The sequence below is a fragment of the Oxyura jamaicensis genome, chromosome 2, assembly GCF_011077185.1.
Source record: "Oxyura jamaicensis isolate SHBP4307 breed ruddy duck chromosome 2, BPBGC_Ojam_1.0, whole genome shotgun sequence".
Classification (NCBI taxonomy): Eukaryota; Metazoa; Chordata; class Aves; order Anseriformes; family Anatidae; genus Oxyura; species Oxyura jamaicensis.
Window position 1 is genome coordinate 131,484,805 of NC_048894.1, and position 20,679 is coordinate 131,505,483.

Below are 20,679 nucleotides of genomic sequence, written 5' to 3' on the forward strand. Positions count from 1 at the left end.
GCTGTCTGACACAGTTCCTGAACCAGGGCTCCATTTTCTCACACAATAAGGAGTGGAGAAGGTTTTCAGAGTGGAAGTCATGAGCCTGTCCCTTTCACTGTCAAGATCCAAGAGATGCCCAGTAACCTCTGTAACTCGCTCTGATACTCTAAATCAGTAGGCTGTGGTGGTATTTTCAGATGCCTGCTGTTAGGAGCAGAGGAGAAATCTCTGTCTTGCCTGCAAGTCAGTGTGGTGGTTTTACCATGCTAGGCAGCTGAACACTGCAACTGCTCTCTCACTCCCCCCTCCTTAGATGAGGAGGGGAAGAAGTAAAGGAAAGAACAACTCACGGGTTGAGATAAGGATAATTTAATTAAAGGAATAAATAATTATTAAGGAAAGATTATTGTTAATTAAACAATTTAATTAAAGGGAAAAAAGGGAAAGGGGAAAACAAAACAAGTAAAGGCAATGTGGAAGTGCAGAGGAAAGAAATTACTCTCTACTTCCCCCAAATGGGCGATGCTTGACCACGTCCTTGAAGCAGGGCCTCAATGCACGTAGCCGGTGTTTGGGAGGAGGACAGAAGTTTTCACAACGAGAGCCCCCCCCCCCTTCTTGCTTTTTCCACCTTTTATTGCTGAGTGTGACATCACATGGCATGGAATATCCCTTTGGTTGGTTTAGGTCAGCTGCCCTGGTGATGTTTCTTTCTCACTTTTTGGCCCACCCCCTAGGAGGGTTAGAGAGCGTCCTGATGCTGTGCCAGCACTGCTCAGCAGCAGACACAACACTGGTGTGGTACCACTGCTGTTCTAGCTACAAGTGCAGAGTGCAGCACTGGATGGGCTGCTGCAGGGAAAGTTAATGTCCCAGCCAGACCCAGTACAAGGGGAAAATGTACTCAGTCAGCACCAGCAGCCTTACAGACACGGGGTACACAGGTTCCATGGCAGCAACTGGCAGGAGTGGGTTCAAAGTTTTTCACTGTACTGTAAGCTCAGGCCCTCATCAAAATTTAGGAGGTGTGCATATTGGAAGGGGTGACCACATCCGTTTTGAGAGACAGATTCTGAAGAAGTACCTGTCCTTTTTGTGTGAGGCTTATAGAAACAGTTTCCTTCGGGGTGTTTCAGCTGCATAAAAAGTATCTTTTCCATGAGGATTTTTTTATCTACAGTTTAAATAATGTATAAAGTATGAATCCAGAATTTGTGGTTCCAACTTAGGTTTGGCTGGAAGACTAGCTCTTTGTTAGAGTTTGAAAACCTTTTTGTGTATTTGTTTTCTTATATTCATGCATTTGTATTAACTGTTTTTAAAATAGATATTTTTCTCTATGCACCAGTGCTGGATGAATAAATATTACTATTATTAGGTATTATTAAATATTATTTCTTGCTTGTGATTTCTTTTGGTTTGTAAAATCATTATTGCTTATTTCTATTATGGATACTTTCCAGCTGACAAATTCTGAAGATCTTTCAGTGGCATACTTAAATACCACTTGTTTAGCTTTTAGCTTGAAAGACTGTGTGCAGTAGGGTGTCTTTTTATCATCATGCGCTATTTTTAACAAACTATACAATGAATTTCTTGAGGGAATATTTCCATAAAGTGGCATTTCAGAATGAGTAATCTCCAGAACACTGCTGTAGTCAGAAATTCTAATGTAAACATTTTCCCTATTTTTGGTAATTGTGTGAGCTTAACAAAAAAACAAACTTATTTTTAAAATTACTTCAACAATGTCAGTATATTTGTAGATGTAAAGAAATGTAATTTTTGCAGTGTGGTAGCTGAATGGTATAGTAGATCACTGCAGTCTGAAAAATAAAGTTGAAAGTTCCCTTTTGGAACTCTTTTGAAGTCCCTTTTGGAAAGATATCTTTTGGGCAATTAAATTGCATTTTAGGAATGTTTTGTTTGTTCATATCCTATGTGTTAGAATTTGAACTTCAGGAAGTGAATGACAGTAGCATTAGTCAAACGTTTTGCTTAGAAAAATCAAGATGTGAAGGTATGACCAATTTTGGATCACTGCTTTCCTCTCTTCTAAACTGTACTATTATTATTATTATTATTATTATTATTTTCTTACAGGTTATTAAAAACAACTTGAATCCTGTTTGGAGGCCCTTTAAAATCTCTCTCAATTCTCTGTGCTACAGTGACATGGATAAGTCAATCAAGGTAATGTATAAGAAATGTATACATGAACTAATGTATTTGAAAAAATATATAAAATAAATTAGATGTGTATTATTCTAGTTACAGTTTCTTTTTGGTTTCTTTTTGTTTCGGGTTGAATGGGAATTGGTAGGGTTTTATTATTATTTATTTGAAAGTCACAGATGGAAGCACACTTGGGGGTGGGGGCATGATTTTTTTTTTTTTAAAAAAAAAAAAGGAAATCTTGGTTTCTGTTGGTCTTCAGAAGTCTGGGTAACCAGCTGAACAGAAGTGGCTTTGAAATGTCCAGGTCAGTTCCTCACTTAGATTGTACAGTTTTAATATTGCACCAGCCAGTGTTGGTGCTAGTAAGATAATACATAGTAAACGTTGCATGGTAAAGGTTAGAGTACGCTTTGCGCTATGTTTAACATGTGCAATAGGTAACAGTGATGAAATTCTTAATAGGCTACCTGATGTAATTAATTACACTTATTCTTAATATACAAGCTGAGATAACAGATGTGGACCAGATTTATCTTGTAGATACCAGATTAAGCATTTTTTCTCCTCAGATCAATCCGAATTTTCTGTCAAAAGGTCAACCACATCTGTGGAGTCAGTTTTACTGGGACTGGTCTTTAATTCTTGCATTTTGAATCTTACCTTGAGTAAACGCTGTTTAACTTCTGAATGTTTTTCTTCAGGAATTTCCTTAGTTTAGGGATGGAATTGAAGCTAAGCAATCAATCAATTTTTTTTATAAGCTAATATGAACATGTTAGAAACCAGATATTTTAGTATTTGGAAGAAAGAAAAAGCAACAACAAACCACTATACTTTCTGTTCTTCCTCTGGGAAAAAGCAAACGAGAGCATGAACTGCATGTGACAGGTATTAGTCATATGGCTTGAGGCAGTCCTGGAAAATGCTTAACAGCCACAGGGATGCGGGTGTTACAAGCACCTGTATAGATTTAAATACATAATTATAGAGCTCAGAACCTGCTTTCCCTGCTGCTTTCGTGTTTTTTCTTTTTGTTCCTTTCTTTTTCCCTTTTCCCTGAAATACCTGTGACAGCTCTTGCTTTGCGATATATTGTTGTAAACATACTTCTCTTTTTCAGTAAAGAGCCCTGCTAAAACTAAGACCATTTATTAAAATAATTCTTTTAAGATGAAGTTATTCTCAACTCTATAATTGTTTTAATAAAGGCTGTTCTCTGGAATCTTACTTCATAAGCGTAGGTTTATCTCCAGAGGAAATAAATTTTAGTTGGGAGTTCTTGTCAGCTTGCAGACAGACAGTAGGCTGAATTGCAGCTTCTGGTATGTCTTAACTTAGAAAACCAGTAGCATTAAAATGTGAACAAAATTGTATCATAATATTAATGAAGAATTAAACAATGCTTTAACACTTTTATACGTGCACAGTTGCATACGTAATGGGCTATTTGTCATAGTAAGTAAAAATACTGGCTTTTCCCTAATGAGTGGCTTTTCATGCATATAATGGCTTAGTTTGTGTATTCCCAGCAATACACAAACTATGTCGATTATTTGTCTTCTGAATTTATTCCTGCATTCCTTGTGTGTGTCTTTGCAGTCACTGAAGCCTTTCTGTGCTGAAAATATGAGCCTTTCAACTGGAGCAAGAATGCCTAGTTCTGCTAGGGAAAATTTATATGCAATTTTAGCACATGGTTCCCTGGTGTTATCATGTGTCCAAGAGAGCATACGTGGAACAAAAGAAACGTTTCTGTCTTGTCTGGAATAAGTTTTGAAAATTGGGTTAGATCAACCAAATATATCAAGCAAGACAAACTTCAGTCCCTTTAAAAAGGAAAAGAAACAACTTCTCCAACTGTGAACAAGTACTGCAACTTTTGGCTCAAGAAATGACTTCAGTTTTAAATTTCAGTATTTGATTGGCTTATTTATGGTGTTCAAAAGCATTTACACATCATCTGCCATGAGAATCAATCTGTTGGTACTGTGAATGAGATTTAAGTTGCTATTCAGTGCATGTGCATGCTTTTTTTTCATTGGTACATTTGAAGTGTTGTAGGAGTAGTGCAAAATACATCATAGAGGCATGCTCTCCACAGTGTAGAACATGCAATGTACACATCGTATTTTGTACTTCAGCATTACTGTTTGTTTCTGGAAAGTTAATTTCTCTCAGAAGCTCAAATATATGTTAAAGCTGTTTGTTTTTCTTTGTTATTACTAAATGAAGTGGCCAATGCAATTAAAATGTTTCTCAAATAAAACAAAATTTTTTCAGTGTTGAAAGAAAGATGTGAAAACAGTACTTCAGTTTAAGCCATATATATACACATATATATTATTTACATGTATGTGTTTATTCAGGAAAAAAAGTCTTGAGGTTTATGTTCTGATTCCAAATAATGGAAAGTTCTTTCTTGGACTATTGTTTTTTAGTATTTTAATCTGTTTTAATGTATTTTTTTATGATTTGATTAAAGTTACCTAGCATGTCTATGTTGTAACTGAAATAAAATATCAGAAGTGAATGGCATATGCAACTATGAATAGGATATGCAATTACAGTTAAATACACGGATTTTGACTTAGGCAATTGGAGAACATTTGAAACTTGAGCTTTCAAAAACCGAGGACATTACGATGAAAGTAATGGTAACGATGCTAAAATTATGCTCAAACTGATAGGTTCTCAAACAGAAAAAATGCCTGTTTTTCCCTTGTTCTGCCTTCTTTGGTTGGATGGGATGTTGAAAAATAAATTGCTTGAATAGTGAAGTCTTACCATTAAACCGGGCAAGAACGTTCATTTTCAGTTGACATTCAGATCAATGAAGTGTGTATCATAAAGACTTTAAGTTTTCTAAGCTTAAGGAAAATTCAAGTCCTTTCTAGATTTTGGGCTGAAGCTTCATATACTTATAAATTCTAAGCTATCTTGGAGTTTAATAAAGTAATATTCAACTATTAATAAAACTCTCCTGATTGCTAATAGATTTGGTGAATTTTTAGCTAGATGCTCAATGATTTGGTTAAGACCTTCACAAAATTAAACCTCCTAATCCATGATGACAGGAGAAGGCCTATAGATCATTTTCCAATTCTTCCTAATATCCCTTTGCTCCCAAAATGTAGTTTGATATAATTAATGTTACATACTAATCTGAGACCTGATACTATTTAGTGTTCTCAGCTGTCTTCCACTTTAGCGGAAGATCTGATCTGCAGCTGGGTAAATTCTTTTACCCAATCATAATCCATAACCATTAAATGCTTATGCAACCCTAAGACTGCAACACGAGACAAAAATCCATAACGTAAGAGTTCTAGGAATGTTTTTGACGTTCAGGTTTATGTAAAAATGTCACTGTAGTGCTTATTGCTTTGGTAGGCCCATTTCTGCTGCTAACACTGAATAATGCTTCATTTTAGGTTGAGTGCTATGACTACGATGGCGATGGGTCTCATGATCTCATAGGATCTTTTCAGACCACGATGTCAAAACTGAAGGAAGCATCTCGATCCTCACCTGTAAGTGTTACATAGTCTAAGCTGCTTGTATGTTTTTGATAAGCTGTTTTAGTCACTTTGGAACAAAATTTACATCACTCAATTTTCTGGAACCTAAGTAGTGTTAGGCTGCAGCTTAACAGTATTAGTGTAGTTGAGGCTGACTCAGCCTTTACAATGTGAATCCATTTTCCTATCTTGGTTAGTGTTTTTTTAAATGTTATATATCTAAATACCTAACGATCATCACAAATGAATTTCATTTTTCAAAAAGCCAAACAAACCAAACAAAAAACAACAAAGGAAATAAATGAAACAATTTAAATAAAGTATGGCACTTACTTCAGTGAATATGGAAAAACTTCAACATTTATATTACTGCACAGAGCTGCACTTGATGTGTTGTGTTAGCTGGCTCTTCTTTAAAGTGAAATTACTTTGTGTTCTGACAAGCAGTAACAACTTGCAGACCTTGTAATAAACAGTATCCACTTGGAAAAGTGAAAGAAATCATTAGCAACCTTAAGTCTTTGCTTTTATGGACATGTATGTTGCCAAAATATTTTACCATTTTTCCTTTAATTCTGAAAACCTGCAGAATTGCTCCTGAGCTGAAGACAAGATAAATATATCGAGTGCCTGCTTACACTTTTTTGACATCTTGAGTGTTGTATTTCTACTAAATTCTTCAGAGCTGCTGGTGATGAGAGCCTTTAACTGTAGGGTTTATTGATTGTTGCTTAGAGCCTTGCCACGCTTTTTTGCTGATATCTGTTCCTGAATTCATTTTTAATTAGAGGGTTCAGTTTAATGCCTATTAATGGCTTGTATTGTTTGCAAAGAAATTTGGTTAGTGTTTATTAGACATGTTGTGCATTTATTGGCTAGCTGGAGCTCTTAAGTGTTTCTTTCACTTCTTTCTAGATTTTCAGTTGGTGTCAGTTTCACTTTCCATGCTGTTAATTATTTTACTTGCACTTTTCTTAGAGAGCAGTATCATAAATGGAACACACCCAGCAGAATTCTGTATGTTCACATATTCAAGCATGTCTTTTTGGAAAGAACTGTGATTGTGATTTCCCAAGCAGTGTGAAGCATGGCTATGTGGAACCTCTCTGAGAGTACATATACCTGTTTTCATTTCTTCCGGAGTAGCATCATAGATGAAGTCTATTTTGAATGTAAAGAAAATATATTTTAAGTGATAATCTTCCTGTACTGTTTTTGGAAATGCTTTAGGACAGTTGTTTTCATGAGAACTATGGCCGTGCCTGTTCATAGTAATCTTATCTCTGTGTCAGTAAGGTGGAGCAAAGATATAAGACAATACAAGTAATGAGCTGAAGGATCCTACTACTTTTAAAAGGAGCTAATCTGTAATCCCACGTGATCTCATTTATTTGATAAGGTCTGTAAAATATTTCCAATATATGTTGGCATTTGAGTTTGTGTGTTCCAAGTGTGTTCCTTCGCTATTCCCACAGTTTTGACATCAGTTGTCTTTGTGGAAGACTTTTTTTCCTAAGAGATGTACAGATGAGGCATATAGACCTCTCAGGTGCTAACATTGTTAATGCATTCTGTCCCTTTTTTCACTTGATATTAATTGCAAGATCACTTTAACTTGAAATAAAGCAGTGGAACCTGTTTCAGGCAGAGAATCTGAAGGCACGGCTGGGATACCTCAGACTTACTTCTGCACCAAACATGCTGGATTGTGCCATAGTGACTATGTGATGGCACTACCTGCTTAACCTAGCTAAGCCAGCTGCTGATCCTGCTTTGCAGTTAAGGTATTGGTTTAGTTAAAGGAGCCTGAAGAAATGATTTTTGGAAAGCTTCAACGTATACCTTCTATTTCATTATGTTACTGCCACTGCTGCTGGGAAAAGCCTGAATTGCTGTGCCTTTATTAAAAACATTTTTGGTAGAATCCTTAGAGAAAATGGTATGGATATACACAGTTGTCTAATCAAACTTTTTTGTAACCTTTTGTGTAAGAGAGGATTATCAGTTTCTTGATGGGAAGATGATGGGATTTTTCTTCCTGATTTTGGGCAAGCTGGGTTTACTTTAGTTTGATAGTAAAATAAATGCATTTTTAGTATGGGTCCTAGAATGAAAAATATTTAATGTGTCCCATAAATTATATTTATGATGTCTTGTTGTTTTCTTTTGCATCCATGCAGGTTGAATTTGAGTGCATCAATGAAAAGAAAAGACAAAAGAAGAAAAACTATAAAAACTCCGGCATTGTGAGCGTTAAGCACTGTGAGGTCAGTAATATGTTATAGTATGACTTTGCCTTTAAGTGTTTAACTTTCTCCTAGTAATACCTTCATCCTCAAACTGTAAGAAACCTCATAATGACTGAAAGTGACAGATACAATAAACCTGGAGACAGTGACAGACATAATACAAGGAGAGGGATTTACATGTGAATCACACCTGTCCTTGACTGTCCCCCCCAACCCTCTTGAAGTTGCTGTCTATATGGAAAAGGTTGCTTTACCAATTTGTAAGGCTGTTCCTGAAACATTGTGGCTCCTAACTTATGTTTTATGGTGATTTACAATCTGCTAAGTTTATTTATAAAACGACATATTAAGACAGTGGTGCTTCTGGAGCTGCTATGTTGTCTGCCTGTTACTTTTTAAGAGCCCTGATTCTGATGCAAAGAGTAGCTGGTGGTATGCACTGTAAGTATCCTCAGTGCAGTGGAAGACATATTGATAGAGTAAAAGTAGTGATCTTAATGGGTAAAGATAAGAAATCTGGAACCTCAAAAGTTGCTTCTGTAATATTTATTGTTCTCCCATTCGGAAAAAAAGTTAATTTCCATTTTTGACTTTTATTTTTAGATCATAGTAGAATGCACATTCCTGGATTACATCATGGGTGGGTGTCAGCTGAATTTCACAGTAAGTTAAATCATTTATATAAATTAACTTTTGAATTTTTGGAGCAAACTGAATTTTATCATTGATTACCTGTTCTCTTTATTTGATTATTGTGTTTTTATTTTCTTCTTTGGTGTGGAAGGTTAAACCTTGGCTGTCCATCAGTCCACAATCTCACTCCCCTCCTTAGAAGGGCAGGGGGAGAAAATAAGATGAAAACGTTTGTGGGTCAAGCTAAAGACGGAGAGAGAGCTCACTGATTACAGTCATGGGTAAAACAGACTTGATTTGGGGAAGGTTTAATTATTGCCAACTGAAAATATAGTAGGATAGTGATAAACATAAATACAACTAAAAAAAAATACCTGCCAACCCTGCAGCTCTTCCTGCTGCAAACACCTTGCCATGTAAACCAAATGCAAGGGGGGAGGCCATTTTGCCAGACCCTTAACTATTTTTTTTTTAGGAAAAATCTTCTTTACTCCTGGTACAAAGGTCTGAACCTGTGGTTATTTTCAGTAGAAACTGGCAGACCTGTGTGGAAGGAGACCAAGGAGAAAATTACAGTTCTATGGTGTTCAGATTTAATTCATGGTTGTTTTTTTTTTTCTTCATGATAGATGTCTCCTCCTCTCTGCCACCCTCCCCCTCCAACTGACTAAATATTTCCCTTTTGCTCTTGATGGTGGTTTTCAAGGCCCTTTGCTAAAGGAAAGCAAAATGGAGAAGCTTTCATGTTGTGTCTGGCTTCTAAGTTGTATAATTCATAAACCTAAATGCTGCACAAATAGCAGTAAAATGTCTTCACCCTAGTAACATATCTTATCACCAATATGGAGAAGATGACCTCTTGAGGTCAGAGAGAGAACTATTTCTAGGTATCTGTCGGGTCTGCCTAGTTGTATGTCTGAGAGGAAAGATGTGTATGGCAAGAAACAGGAGTTAATTTTCACAACTGTTGAAGAGCTGTTGTGAATAGTAACTTACAGTAAATATAGACAAAACCTGACAGATGAAAGTAATTTCAGTGCTTCCAAGAAATAAAGAGCTTCTGCTGGTCTTGTGGTGGCATTGATTTAAGAGGGCTAAGATTCCAGGAAACTTGAATCTTAAGTATTGTGCCTGTTATATACACACACACACACTTAACAGCTTATAATTCTTTTGTGGGTTTCACTTCAGCTTTGTCAGAGATTAGAAGCATAATTTCACCTCTAACAGCAGTTTGTAAATACTCTGTTTGACAGGTGGGGATAGATTTTACAGGCTCAAATGGAGACCCGCGCTCTCCAGACTCCCTTCATTACCTCAGTCCTAATGGAGTTAATGAATACCTAACAGCCATTTGGTCTGTAGGGATGGTTATTCAGGATTATGATACGTAAGTTTTAATTTTTTATTTAAATATTTTTTAAAGTATGTATAGATTTTTGTGGTAGCCAGTATTGAAGATGCTAACATAAAAATGAAAGTTCTAAGCTGAATGTAGAGCTAAAAAAAGGCTTTGCAATCACTGCGCAATCATATAATCACAAGCAGGATCTTGTGTTTACAGCAGGAAACAGAAACAGTTACAGGGGGAACTTACACGTAATTTTGCTTCATAGTTCTTAATAATAAAAAGTATCTTTGATAATCAAAAGCAGCATTGATTAACTAAACTTAGTGAACTATGATAGCTTTTAAAGGAAAGCACTTGCTTCATTTTCTTGAAAATTGCTTTTTTAGAGATAAGATGTTTCCAGCCTTTGGATTTGGTGCACAGATTCCTCCTTCCTTTCAGGTAATGGAATATGTAATTCTACTACATAAAATAATTAAAAATCTTTACTTCAGGAGAGGATTGTATATATTGTTCTGACTATGCCTTTTGTGTATTAACAGGTGTCACATGAGTTCCCATTAAATTTTAACCCATCAAACCCATTCTGTAATGGTAAGTCTCAAAGTAATGTCAGACTTAGAGAATAAAACATCTTACATGAAAAGATTTTTAAAAAAACAACCATTTGAAATGTGAACTGTGAAGCATATTGCTCAAATTAAGGTTACATTAGTCATGTAGCAGAAAATAATTTCATAATGTATATCATGGTTATTAGAAGTAACGTTTGGTCTCTCTTCTGAAATTACTTATGAAAACAGATTTTAAGTGGGGCCCAGTATAGATAAAAATGGGGATAGTTCTCTCGTGTTGTCATTCAACTTCTACTCCAAATCAGCAGTAAGGTAGAATGTCTAGTTTGAGTATGATGCTGCTAGAGCCTGTTCAACACAACCTCTCTGATAATGTTGCTAACTACTACAGTTTGCCAGCTGAAGTTGCAATTCAGTTGCATACACTTCTGTACAGTATTTGGCCTTTCTATTCTTGATGTAAAGCCAAGCATGTTAAGTGTTGGTCAAGCTGAAGGCCTCCATTGGTTATGAATCATTTATTTTTTCATCATAGGATCATCATGGTTGGTTTTAAATCTTTGCAACATTACTTTAAATAACTGATACATAGTGTTTTTAGGAAAAATTGAGTGCATCAAAATATCCTAATTCTAGTATGCAAAAATTAGGTTGAAACTATTTATGTTCTCTAGGAATCCAAGGCATTGTTGATGCATATCGGGCTTGTCTTCCTCAAGTGAAGTTATATGGGCCAACCAATTTTTCTCCAATTATAAATCATGTGGCAAGATTTGCTGCTGCAGCTACACAGCAGCAAACAGCATCTGTAAGTTCTTTACCATAGTGTGCATATTTTTCTTTCTTTCCATTCTGGCTTATACTGTTATTCTATTAAGCTTGTAAGTGTACCTGTTTTGACAGCTGGCCATTTACGCTGTGATTTGGTGCTTGATATCTTTGAAGCTAGATAAAAGCTAACTTATTCTTGCATATTGTGCACAAAGATTTTCTCATAAATTGACAGAATAAACTCAAAGTTGAAATACCAGCTTAAAAATGTATGGCATCTTCATGGCATCTTCTGTTCAATGCCCTTGCTGTGCTATACAGTTATTAAAGTCTAGTTAAAGTTAAAGCCTTTGAATATATAGAATCATAAAATCACTTAGGCTGGAAAACACCTTCAACATCACCAGTTCCCACCATCAACCTGGTGGGCACCTACCAAGTCCCATCACTAAGCCATGTGCCTTAGTGCTATGTCCACATGTCTCTTAAATACCTCCAGGAACAGGGACTCAAGCTCTACCCTGGGCAGACTGTTTCAATGCTCAAAACACCCTCTCTGTGACTCTCTTTCAGATAGTTGTGGAGAGTGATGAGGTTTCCTCATCAGCATCCTGCTCTCAAGACTAGAATCATAGAATGGCTTGGGTTGGAAGGAAGACCATCTATTTCCAAGCCCCCTGCCCTGGGCAGGGGTGCCAACAACCAGATCAGATTGCCCAGGGCCTTGTCCAGCCTGGTCTTGAACACCTCCAGGGATGGGGCATCCACAACTTCTCTGGCCAAGTGCTAGTGCCTCACCACCCTGAGTGAAGAATTTCCTCCCAACATTTAATCTAAATCTCCCCACTTTTAGTTTAAAACTGTTCTGCCTTGTCCTATTATTATCTGCCTGAGTAAAAAGTTGTTCTTCATCTTTTTTATAAGTCCCTTTAAGTATTGAAAGGCTGCAATGAACTCACCCTGGAGTCTTCTTCAGGCTGAACATCCCCAGCTCTCTCAGCCTTTCTTCATAGGAGAGGTGCTCAAGCACTATCATCATCTTCATAGTCCTCCTCTCAACCCACTCTAACAGCCCCACATCCTTGTGCTGGAGGCCCCAGACCTTGACACAGTACTCCAAGTGGGGCCTCACAAGGGCAGAATAGAGAGGGACAATCCCCTCCCTTGACCTGCTGGCCACTCCTCTTTTGATGCAGTTGGCCTTCTGGGCTGCAAGCATGCACTGCTGACTCATGTCGAGCCTGTCATTCACCAGAACGCCCAAGTCCTTCTCTGCAGGGCTGCTCTCTTCCAGTTCTTCTCCCAGTCTATACTCCTGTCTGGGATTGCCCTGACTGAGGTGCAGCACCTTGCTCTTAGACTTCTTGAGCCTCATTAGGCTTACATGAGCCTACTTCTCAAGCTTGTCCAGGTCCATTTGAATGACATCTCTTCCTTCTGTAGTATCAACTGCACCATTGAGCATGGTTTCGTCTGCGAACTTGCTGAGTCACTGTCTATGTCACTGATAGAGATATTAAACAGTACCAGTCTCAAGACAGACCCCTGAGGGACAATGCTCATCACCAGCTTCCACCTGGATATAGAGCCATTGACCACCACTCTCTGGGTACAGCCTTCACACCAACTCCTTATTCACCGAATGGTCCACTCATGAATTCCATCTCTCTCCTATTTGGAGATCATGTGAGATCACATTGAAGGCCTTACGGAAGTCCGGGTTGACAACATCAGCCAGTCTTCCCTTGTCGATTAATGCAGTCACTCCATCATAGAAGGCCACCAGATTGGTCAGGCGTGATTTGTCCTTAGTGAAGCCATGCTGGCTGTCTTTGATCACCACCATGTCATGCATGTGCCTTGACATTGCTTCCAGGAGTATCTGTTCCATGATCTTCCCAGGCACAGAGGTGAGGCTCAACAGTCTGTAGTTCCTTGTGTCTTCATTTCTACCCTTTTTTAAAATAGTAGTGATGTTTCCCTTTTTTCCAGTCATCAGGGACTTTGCCAGACTGACATGACTTTTCAAATATGACGGAGAGAAGCTTGGCAGCTCCATCAGTGAGTTCCCTCAGGACCTCAGGATGCCTGTCATCAGGAATGCACGTACTTGCATGCCCAGTGTACTTGTACATGCAGACTTGTACCTGATGAGTTTCATCAGGTGGTCTTGAACCTGCTCTCCACTTACAGTAGGAGGGACTTTGCTCCCCCAGCCCTTACCTGCAGGTCTGGGGTCTTGAGGGATGTAGGAAGCCTGACTGGCAGTGAAAGCCAAGGCCAAGAGTTTTTAGAGTACCTCAGCCTTCTCCACACTTGTCATTATGAGTTCTCATTTATCAGAGGAGATAAACTCTCCTTGATCTTTCCTTTCTGACCAATATACCTGTACCTTCTTGTTATTTTTTTTGTGTCCCTTGCCAAGTTCAGTTCCATCTGTGCCTTGGCTTTCCTGATCCCATCCCTGCACATCTGGACAGCATCCCTGTAAACTAAACGACCCCAGTTCCATCAGCTCTCCTCATGGGTCTTGTTTTCTGGTTCTTTTACCAGCTCATATCTCTTCACCCACTTGAGCAACTTAGTATCTTGTATTGAGAGGCCAAAACTGAATACTATATTTGTGGTGTGGTCTCACTAGTGCTGCATATAAGGGTACAATCACTTCCCTGGTCCTGCTGGCCACACTATTTCTGATACAGGCCAGGATGCCATTGGCCTTCTTGGCCACCTGGGCACACTGCTGGCTCACATTCAGCTGGCTGTTGATCAGCACCTCCAGGTCATTTTCTGCCACGCAACTTTCTAGCCACTCTTCCCCAAGACTATAGTTCTGTATTAGGTTGTTATGACCCAAGTCATATATTAGAATGACTTAACTTTAGTGAAGAAAATAAACTAGACCTTGGTTCACATCAGCTGAGAGAGCAAATCAACTCAGATAATCAGAAAATGGTAGGTACAGCTCCTGGGATGTAGGTACCAACTTAAGTGATGAACTGTCCATACTATAAAATTTTAGGTGCTGTATGCACTCCCTACCTTGCTCCCTCTTACATATCATGTGTGAGATTCTGAATTAGGAAATCTGAAGAGCAAGTCTTGAGTATCAAATCCTTTAGATAATACTCTGCAAGTTCAGCCAATCTGAAGCCATGTATATCCAAACTCATTGATCATAGTAAATGTTTCTCTCAGACATCATAGAAAATCAGAAAATAAAGTTAGCTATTTTTGCATATAAACTTACGTGTGGAAACCAGTTTGGAAAAGAGCTGTGGATTTTCATATACAAAGAAATTTGGAAGGTTTTTCCGTGATGGTCTTTCAGTAGCAACTGTCAGTACATGTATTAGGAAAGTATTAGAAACCTCTTGACCTTTTTTTTTTTTTGAGTGCAATATGCCTAGCAATTTCTTTTTTTTCTACCTGAAAGGATGTATTGAAGAAATTTGCTGCCTTGCCATTTAATGCCTATTATAGTTTTTCTTTCCTAGAATGGGAGAAGCATAAGGAGAGAGAAATAAATCCAGTGTGATATGTACTATCATGCTTTCGGTCGTAGCCTTCTGATCATGGCTGTTTTATAGGCATTCTTGCAGGAGTGGGGAGGAATAGAAGGGGTTGAAGCAATGACAAAAGGTGGTAGTTGATAAGAGGATAAAAGGGAATGTCAATTATTTTGGAGGCATCTAAAGAAAGATGGGAATCCAAGTACTGAAGAGAGACTAATAAGAATAATGGGAGTACCTTTGAAACTGGAATTCATGCTGTCCAGTAATCATCTGAAATAAACCAAGTGAAAGACCACAAGTTCAAAAAGTATTTGATGTTTTCCAAACTTGGTAGTTCCAGCTTGTTCATGGTACTTCAATCCGAGAGCGAAGGTTGGCTTCCTAGCCAACTTTTAAAGGTCCTGGCAGTATCATGGAAGCAATTCAAGTGATACTTGACTGAATTACAAAAGTGCTGTAAGGTGGTCTCAGATGCCTAGCTAATGAACTTCAGAAAGCAGCTAGAAGACACAGTTAAAGGAATTTAAAAATTGTCATGGCATTTTTCAGAAGGAAAAAAAAGTGTTTTAATCTACATTTAGATTTTAGGAATACATTGAGTAAATGAGGGGCTGTTCTATTTCTCTTGGTATCACTCTGTTACTTATCTATTCTTATCTGGATGAAGCAATGGGTAGCATTTTATAAAGCTGTCAGTTGACCAGAAAGGAAACAAAAGCAAGGTTTACAAATATATGCTGTCCAAAACCTCAGTAAACTACCTTCTGTACCAGCAAAAATACTTGGAAAATCGTTAGCTGTTGTTCTGTCTGGGGATTTTGAGAGTAAAGGAAGGGGGACAGCATTATTTTTTGGGGGGAGGGATGTTGAAAGATTACTTCTTTTAAAAGATTTTACTGTCCATGTAGATATCTTTAGAATGTTCAAAAGGAGCCTGAGCAAAACACAGATGTTTGTACACATACCTATGTGTTGTCTATTCTTCTGTCATAACACAGTGTTTATTGGTTTGACAGCAATACTTCATTCTTCTGATCATAACGGATGGTGTGATAACGGACCTTGACCAAACTCGAACTGCCATAGTTAATGCTTCAAAATTGCCCATGTCCATTATCATTGTTGGTGTTGGAGGAGCAGACTTCGATGCTATGGAGTTTCTTGATGGTGACAATGGAGTTCTTAGGTCCTCGTCAGGAGAACCAGCTGTCAGAGACATTGTCCAGTTTGTGCCTTTTAGGAAGTTCCAAAATGTAAGTAATCTGAATGATGTGCTAATTAAATACTGTAGAAGTATGCTGGGTTTGCTAGGATATGTATAGTCCTGAGCCTTTGCAGTGTCCCTGAAAGGAACTCTGGAGTCTGAGATACATATTTATCAAATACTCAAAAAGCCCTGACTTCAGTATCTGTAGAATTTCTATTAGGTGAGCTGACTCATGTTTAAAAAACCACTGGTGGTTTGAGCACTGCATTTCTAACAAGTTGCTACAAGAGAATGACCTTTGTAAATCTCCCTCAGACTTGATTAAACAAATGGATGTGTTTTTGAATCAGGAGGAAGTTACTTTTTCTCTTTTTCCTTTGGAAAAGTGTTTTTTTCTAGTGGTTGTGTCCATTTGTAAATGAGGGTTACTGTCACATTTTAGTGTGGTGTTAAAATTCAGACCTAAGTTGGAAAGGTGGTCTTTATTAGAAATTGTGTGTGGCCATAGCAGTGGTCAAAAAAGAATAATATGTGAAAGAACGGAGTCTTGTACAACCTAAAAAAATGTGCATAGGCTTTGCAGTTTGGTGTAAAAGTCATATCTCTGGAAGAAGTAGGTTTTTAAAAAAAATGCAAAATTTCTTCAGGAAGGGGAAGATAAGATCAGTGCAAATTACTTTGAAGATTCATTATTTTGATTGACATCCTGATATGATCTAAGTTTATTTAGTTTCTTAAATATTTCCCTTGTTAATTATACTCTTTATATCTTTTTTCTTTTTGTATTTTTATTTCTTGATGAGAGTTCTTTGTTTAATTCTAGTGCAATTATATCAATATAGAGTATGCTTATTGAATAATGTACTTGGATGTAGATTAATTAGGTTCAATGCTCAGTATGAAACTATTCAAATACTTTCAGCTTCTAGAAAAAGGAACTTTTTTTTTTTTTATGGATATTTTGCCTTGGAGTAAAAACAGTAGAACAGGGAAACTTCCACCTATCCTGTAAGGGCACTGTAAATTCATCTGTAAAGTATCAGACTTTAAATTCTCCTAGTATAAGAGATGCTTACTACTTGTCTTAGGATCTAATTTAACAGTTGGTGGAGACTGATACTTGGTGTTCTTCGTTTTTTTTCTAAGTCTCCAAAAGAAGCTCTGGCACAGTGTGTCCTGGCAGAAGTCCCTCAGCAGGTGGTGAACTACTTCAGCACCTACAAATTGCAACCTCCTAAGAATCCTGCTGCAAAGTGAATGGGCTGAGCAAGCACGCTGAGACCCTGTGCTTTCTTTACTTGGTGTACCTACAGACTTTGTTCTTGACATGCTTCTATATACATGTATATGCACACCTCCGTGATAATGCCCGTTAGCTTGTGTCTGCAAGAGTTTGCCAAGTCTGCCTTCTGAGGGCCAAAATTGTAATCGTTTTAATACTCAGCGTTGATTTGTGGGATAGGGCTTATGTGGGTGTGTTTCATTTTGAAAAGTAATACTGGGGGGAAAAAAAGAGGTTGAATATGCAGAGAGAATGAGGAGAACGATGAGGATTGGAACGGCTGCCTGTTTGATAAATACAGTTAGTGAGAGTGTTCACTTACTTCAGCAGGGATCAACACTAAGTACTGCAGTTTCTTAGTGATCATAAAACCAGTCTGATGTGGAAAGAGGGCATATCCCCACCCAGCAGATAAAAGTTTGTATGTGTTTCAACAAATCTGGAATACTTCAGGGTTCTGTGTCTACGTAAGCCACCACAACAAAATGTTGTCACAGTAGTGATAAAGTTACATGAGTGCTGGAACAAAATGTAAAAGTCTTCCTTGCATGCATACTTGACATTTGCTACTTTAGTGCCTTTGGCCAGTGCCTGCCATCCAAGGCTGTGTGACTGTGAGAGAAACCTCTAACATCTCACAAAAATACCATTGGCCTATGAAGCTACTGCCATAGAGGTTGTAAGGTATATTTTGAGAGTGATCTGTACTGGAAAACAGGAACTTCAGGTGTTCTGCTTAAGTAAAACAGACATATATATGACTGTCTTTAAAGAGCAAGGGCTTATTGTGAAGCAGGAATTCACTTTTTAATTGGAAAAGTTCTGTTTAATAACTGCACATTATCAAACAAAAATGTTTTTTGAAAGTCCTACCTATTTATATTGTTTTTGTTATATTTGGAATCATGAATCTTTCTGATGAGCTCACTAGTGAAAAGTGCCTGCAGAAAACACGTCTTCCTCCTGGGAAGGAGGAAGAAAGATTAAGGAAGTCTCTAAGCTCAAATCCTATAATCATACTGCTTTTTTAGGGCAGACAACTTGTTATATTTTGTTGGCTTGAGTTTTTTTTTCACCGTTTTTTCTTTGCAATAGACCGTAAGAAAGTGTAAATCATGCTGTATGTGTGTAGTGGACAGACAAAGCTTTCTTGTCTCCCAGCTGCATAATGCTTGATGAGGATCTGTTCTGATCCTATCAGTGCATGTGGATGTAAAGGTCCCATTTATCATTTCAAAATGTCTGTCCTAAACGTTAGCTTTGCAGTTTCACATTTGAAGTGGTTTAGAGTTAGACATCTGCTTGATCTGATTTTAGTTGGTCTAGCTGTAGCATGTTAAAACAAAATGGACTAACATGAGATTTAGTATTCGCCAGCACCCAAGGTGGCACCAGATTGTAGCGTATGTGCTTGTTCTAGTTGCTGGAGCTGCTCTGCTTTCTTTCCACACTTAAATAATTCTGCCAAAAATCTGAATTCATATTATCACTGATGGGTGAGTATTGAGATTGTCTTACAAATCCTGTGAAACATACCAAATGCTTTGTAGTAGGTGACTAGTTACCAGTTATGAATCAATATGGTATTCTACACTGCATTTTCCTTGGTGGAGAGGGGTCCTAAATAGTTATAGAAGACTAAGAAAGTTTTTGTTTCATATTAAGCCATGCTCTATATTTCAAAATCAAATTCATGTTTTTGATTGTATAGCAATACAGAATCATCTCTTTTCAGTGACATGCAAATGTATTGGTACTTGATACATAATATGTAATGAATTGTCGTGCTAGATCTGCAACATGAAACGCTACAATCAAGGAAGTGGGTGGTTACACTGAACCTAAATCACGCTTCTGTAAACTGATAAAGTATGATTTTGCACCAGTAAACTGTTTCACAGCCAAGTGGTCCATGTAGACGGATAACTAGATGCAGTATTAGCGCTTTGTCTATATTCATTTCAGTGGACACATACTACTGATGGGAATTCAGGATACTACTGAAATTCCTCTGAACTATCTTCCAAAAATGCGATGCTGCCTCTGAGTTACATTACAAATTCTTTCTCGTGTTGCAGTGGAAGTGCATTTAAATGCTTTCAAGTATGTTCATAAGTATTATTGTGCTAAATATCTGCTGCATATAAAATATCTAAAACTTTCTAGGTTTTCGATAAATTTAACATAAATTGAATTTCTGGAGTAGAGAATTCATTCTCTTGTTGCAAAAATGCTCCTGTATTTCTCAAGCTTAGGGAATTAAATAGCATTTCAATGATACCTACTTCTCAATGTGCTCTATACTAAGTAGAAGAAAAACGCCTCAGACCTGACAGTGGCAAGAATCATTTTCCACATATAACTTCACTTAGAGGCATACAGCTAACAGCATGTTGAAATATTTAGAAGCTTCCATGTTATGCTGAAGCAGTATTCTGAGTCAAGGTATGTACCAAATTGTGAGTCAAAGGGAAGGGGAGTTAGTTTGTTGTTCTGACATTTTTTATTTTAACATGCAAAAAATGCCTTACTAGCTGAGCGTGTCAAGCAAAATATTGTCAGAGTTTGTCAAGTGAATGTGCTTGTAGGTCACTTGCACCACCTTGTGATAGAAATGATGTATAGCAATCTTCATAATCAAGCTTTTTGCAATTTAATGTCTTAATATATATACATGTACAGCAGAGAAATAACCCGTGACCAGAATTTTTTTAAAGTACTTTCTGTATGTATTTCAGTTCGGAAGTTAACTGATTTACAATGCCTGTGCATTAAAACTATAATTTCAGTACAATGCTCTTTTGTCATGTTTTTGTATTCAGCATTTTCCATGAAACAACACTGCCTTTGCAGTTACTATGATGACTATTCCACAGGCTAAGAAGCTTAGATATGTAATAGGTATTATCAGATTAGAGGGAAAAATGCCTTTTTATTCAGTGGTTGTGGATGTGCACTGTGTATTTCATAAAGAATAACATACTGTCTTTTATCAAGGTATTTTGAAGTTGGATGGTTTTAGCAGTGATCCATTCATCCTCTATGCTGTGTTAAAGTTCCCCTATTGATGCTAATCCATACATTTGTCATCAATTTTACCAGGGTGTGTTTTTTTTTTCTTTACAGGGAATCTATATTTTAAGTAGAAAGGCATGGAGATTTAGTTTAGATTTCAAACTCATTATCCTTTTACCCTTTACAGTTTCATGACATTCAGGTGTAGTCAAGACTGAGAGATGCTTTATTGGGAAACTGAGACATACTAGAGAAATAGCATTGCAGTGGTGTGTTTGCTGTGCCATACAGAACCTGAGTGAGCTTTGATACTGGAAGATGCATCATATAGGTGTTCTAGAGTAGTTCACTCAATTTCTCCACAAATTAAGAATCCACGGGGTAAAATTAGTTTCTGAAAGTA

The 20,679-nt window shown here is 37.5% G+C and overlaps 1 protein-coding gene across 2 annotated transcripts in view; it reads left to right on the forward strand.

The window, feature by feature from the left end:
- CPNE3 (copine 3) overlaps positions 1 to 20,055 on the forward strand; it is a 33,851-nt gene extending 13,796 nt beyond the window's left edge. The window contains exons 7-16 of one of the 2 annotated variants that reach the window (XM_035318516.1): positions 2,086 to 2,175; positions 5,592 to 5,690; positions 7,859 to 7,945; positions 8,531 to 8,590; positions 9,817 to 9,950; positions 10,298 to 10,352; positions 10,454 to 10,505; positions 11,161 to 11,294; positions 15,789 to 16,025; positions 17,126 to 20,055. In XM_035318516.1, the coding sequence (XP_035174407.1) occupies positions 2,086 to 2,175; positions 5,592 to 5,690; positions 7,859 to 7,945; positions 8,531 to 8,590; positions 9,817 to 9,950; positions 10,298 to 10,352; positions 10,454 to 10,505; positions 11,161 to 11,294; positions 15,789 to 16,025; positions 17,126 to 17,236 (1,059 nt within the window). In that variant the 3' untranslated portion in view covers positions 17,237 to 20,055. Of the gene's footprint in view, positions 1 to 2,085; positions 2,176 to 5,591; positions 5,691 to 7,858; positions 7,946 to 8,530; positions 8,591 to 9,816; positions 9,951 to 10,297; positions 10,353 to 10,453; positions 10,506 to 11,160; positions 11,295 to 15,788; positions 16,026 to 17,125 lie in introns of those variants that run through there. The other variant, XM_035318518.1, reaches the window with a different exon arrangement.
- Positions 20,056 to 20,679: the final 624 nt, after the last annotated feature.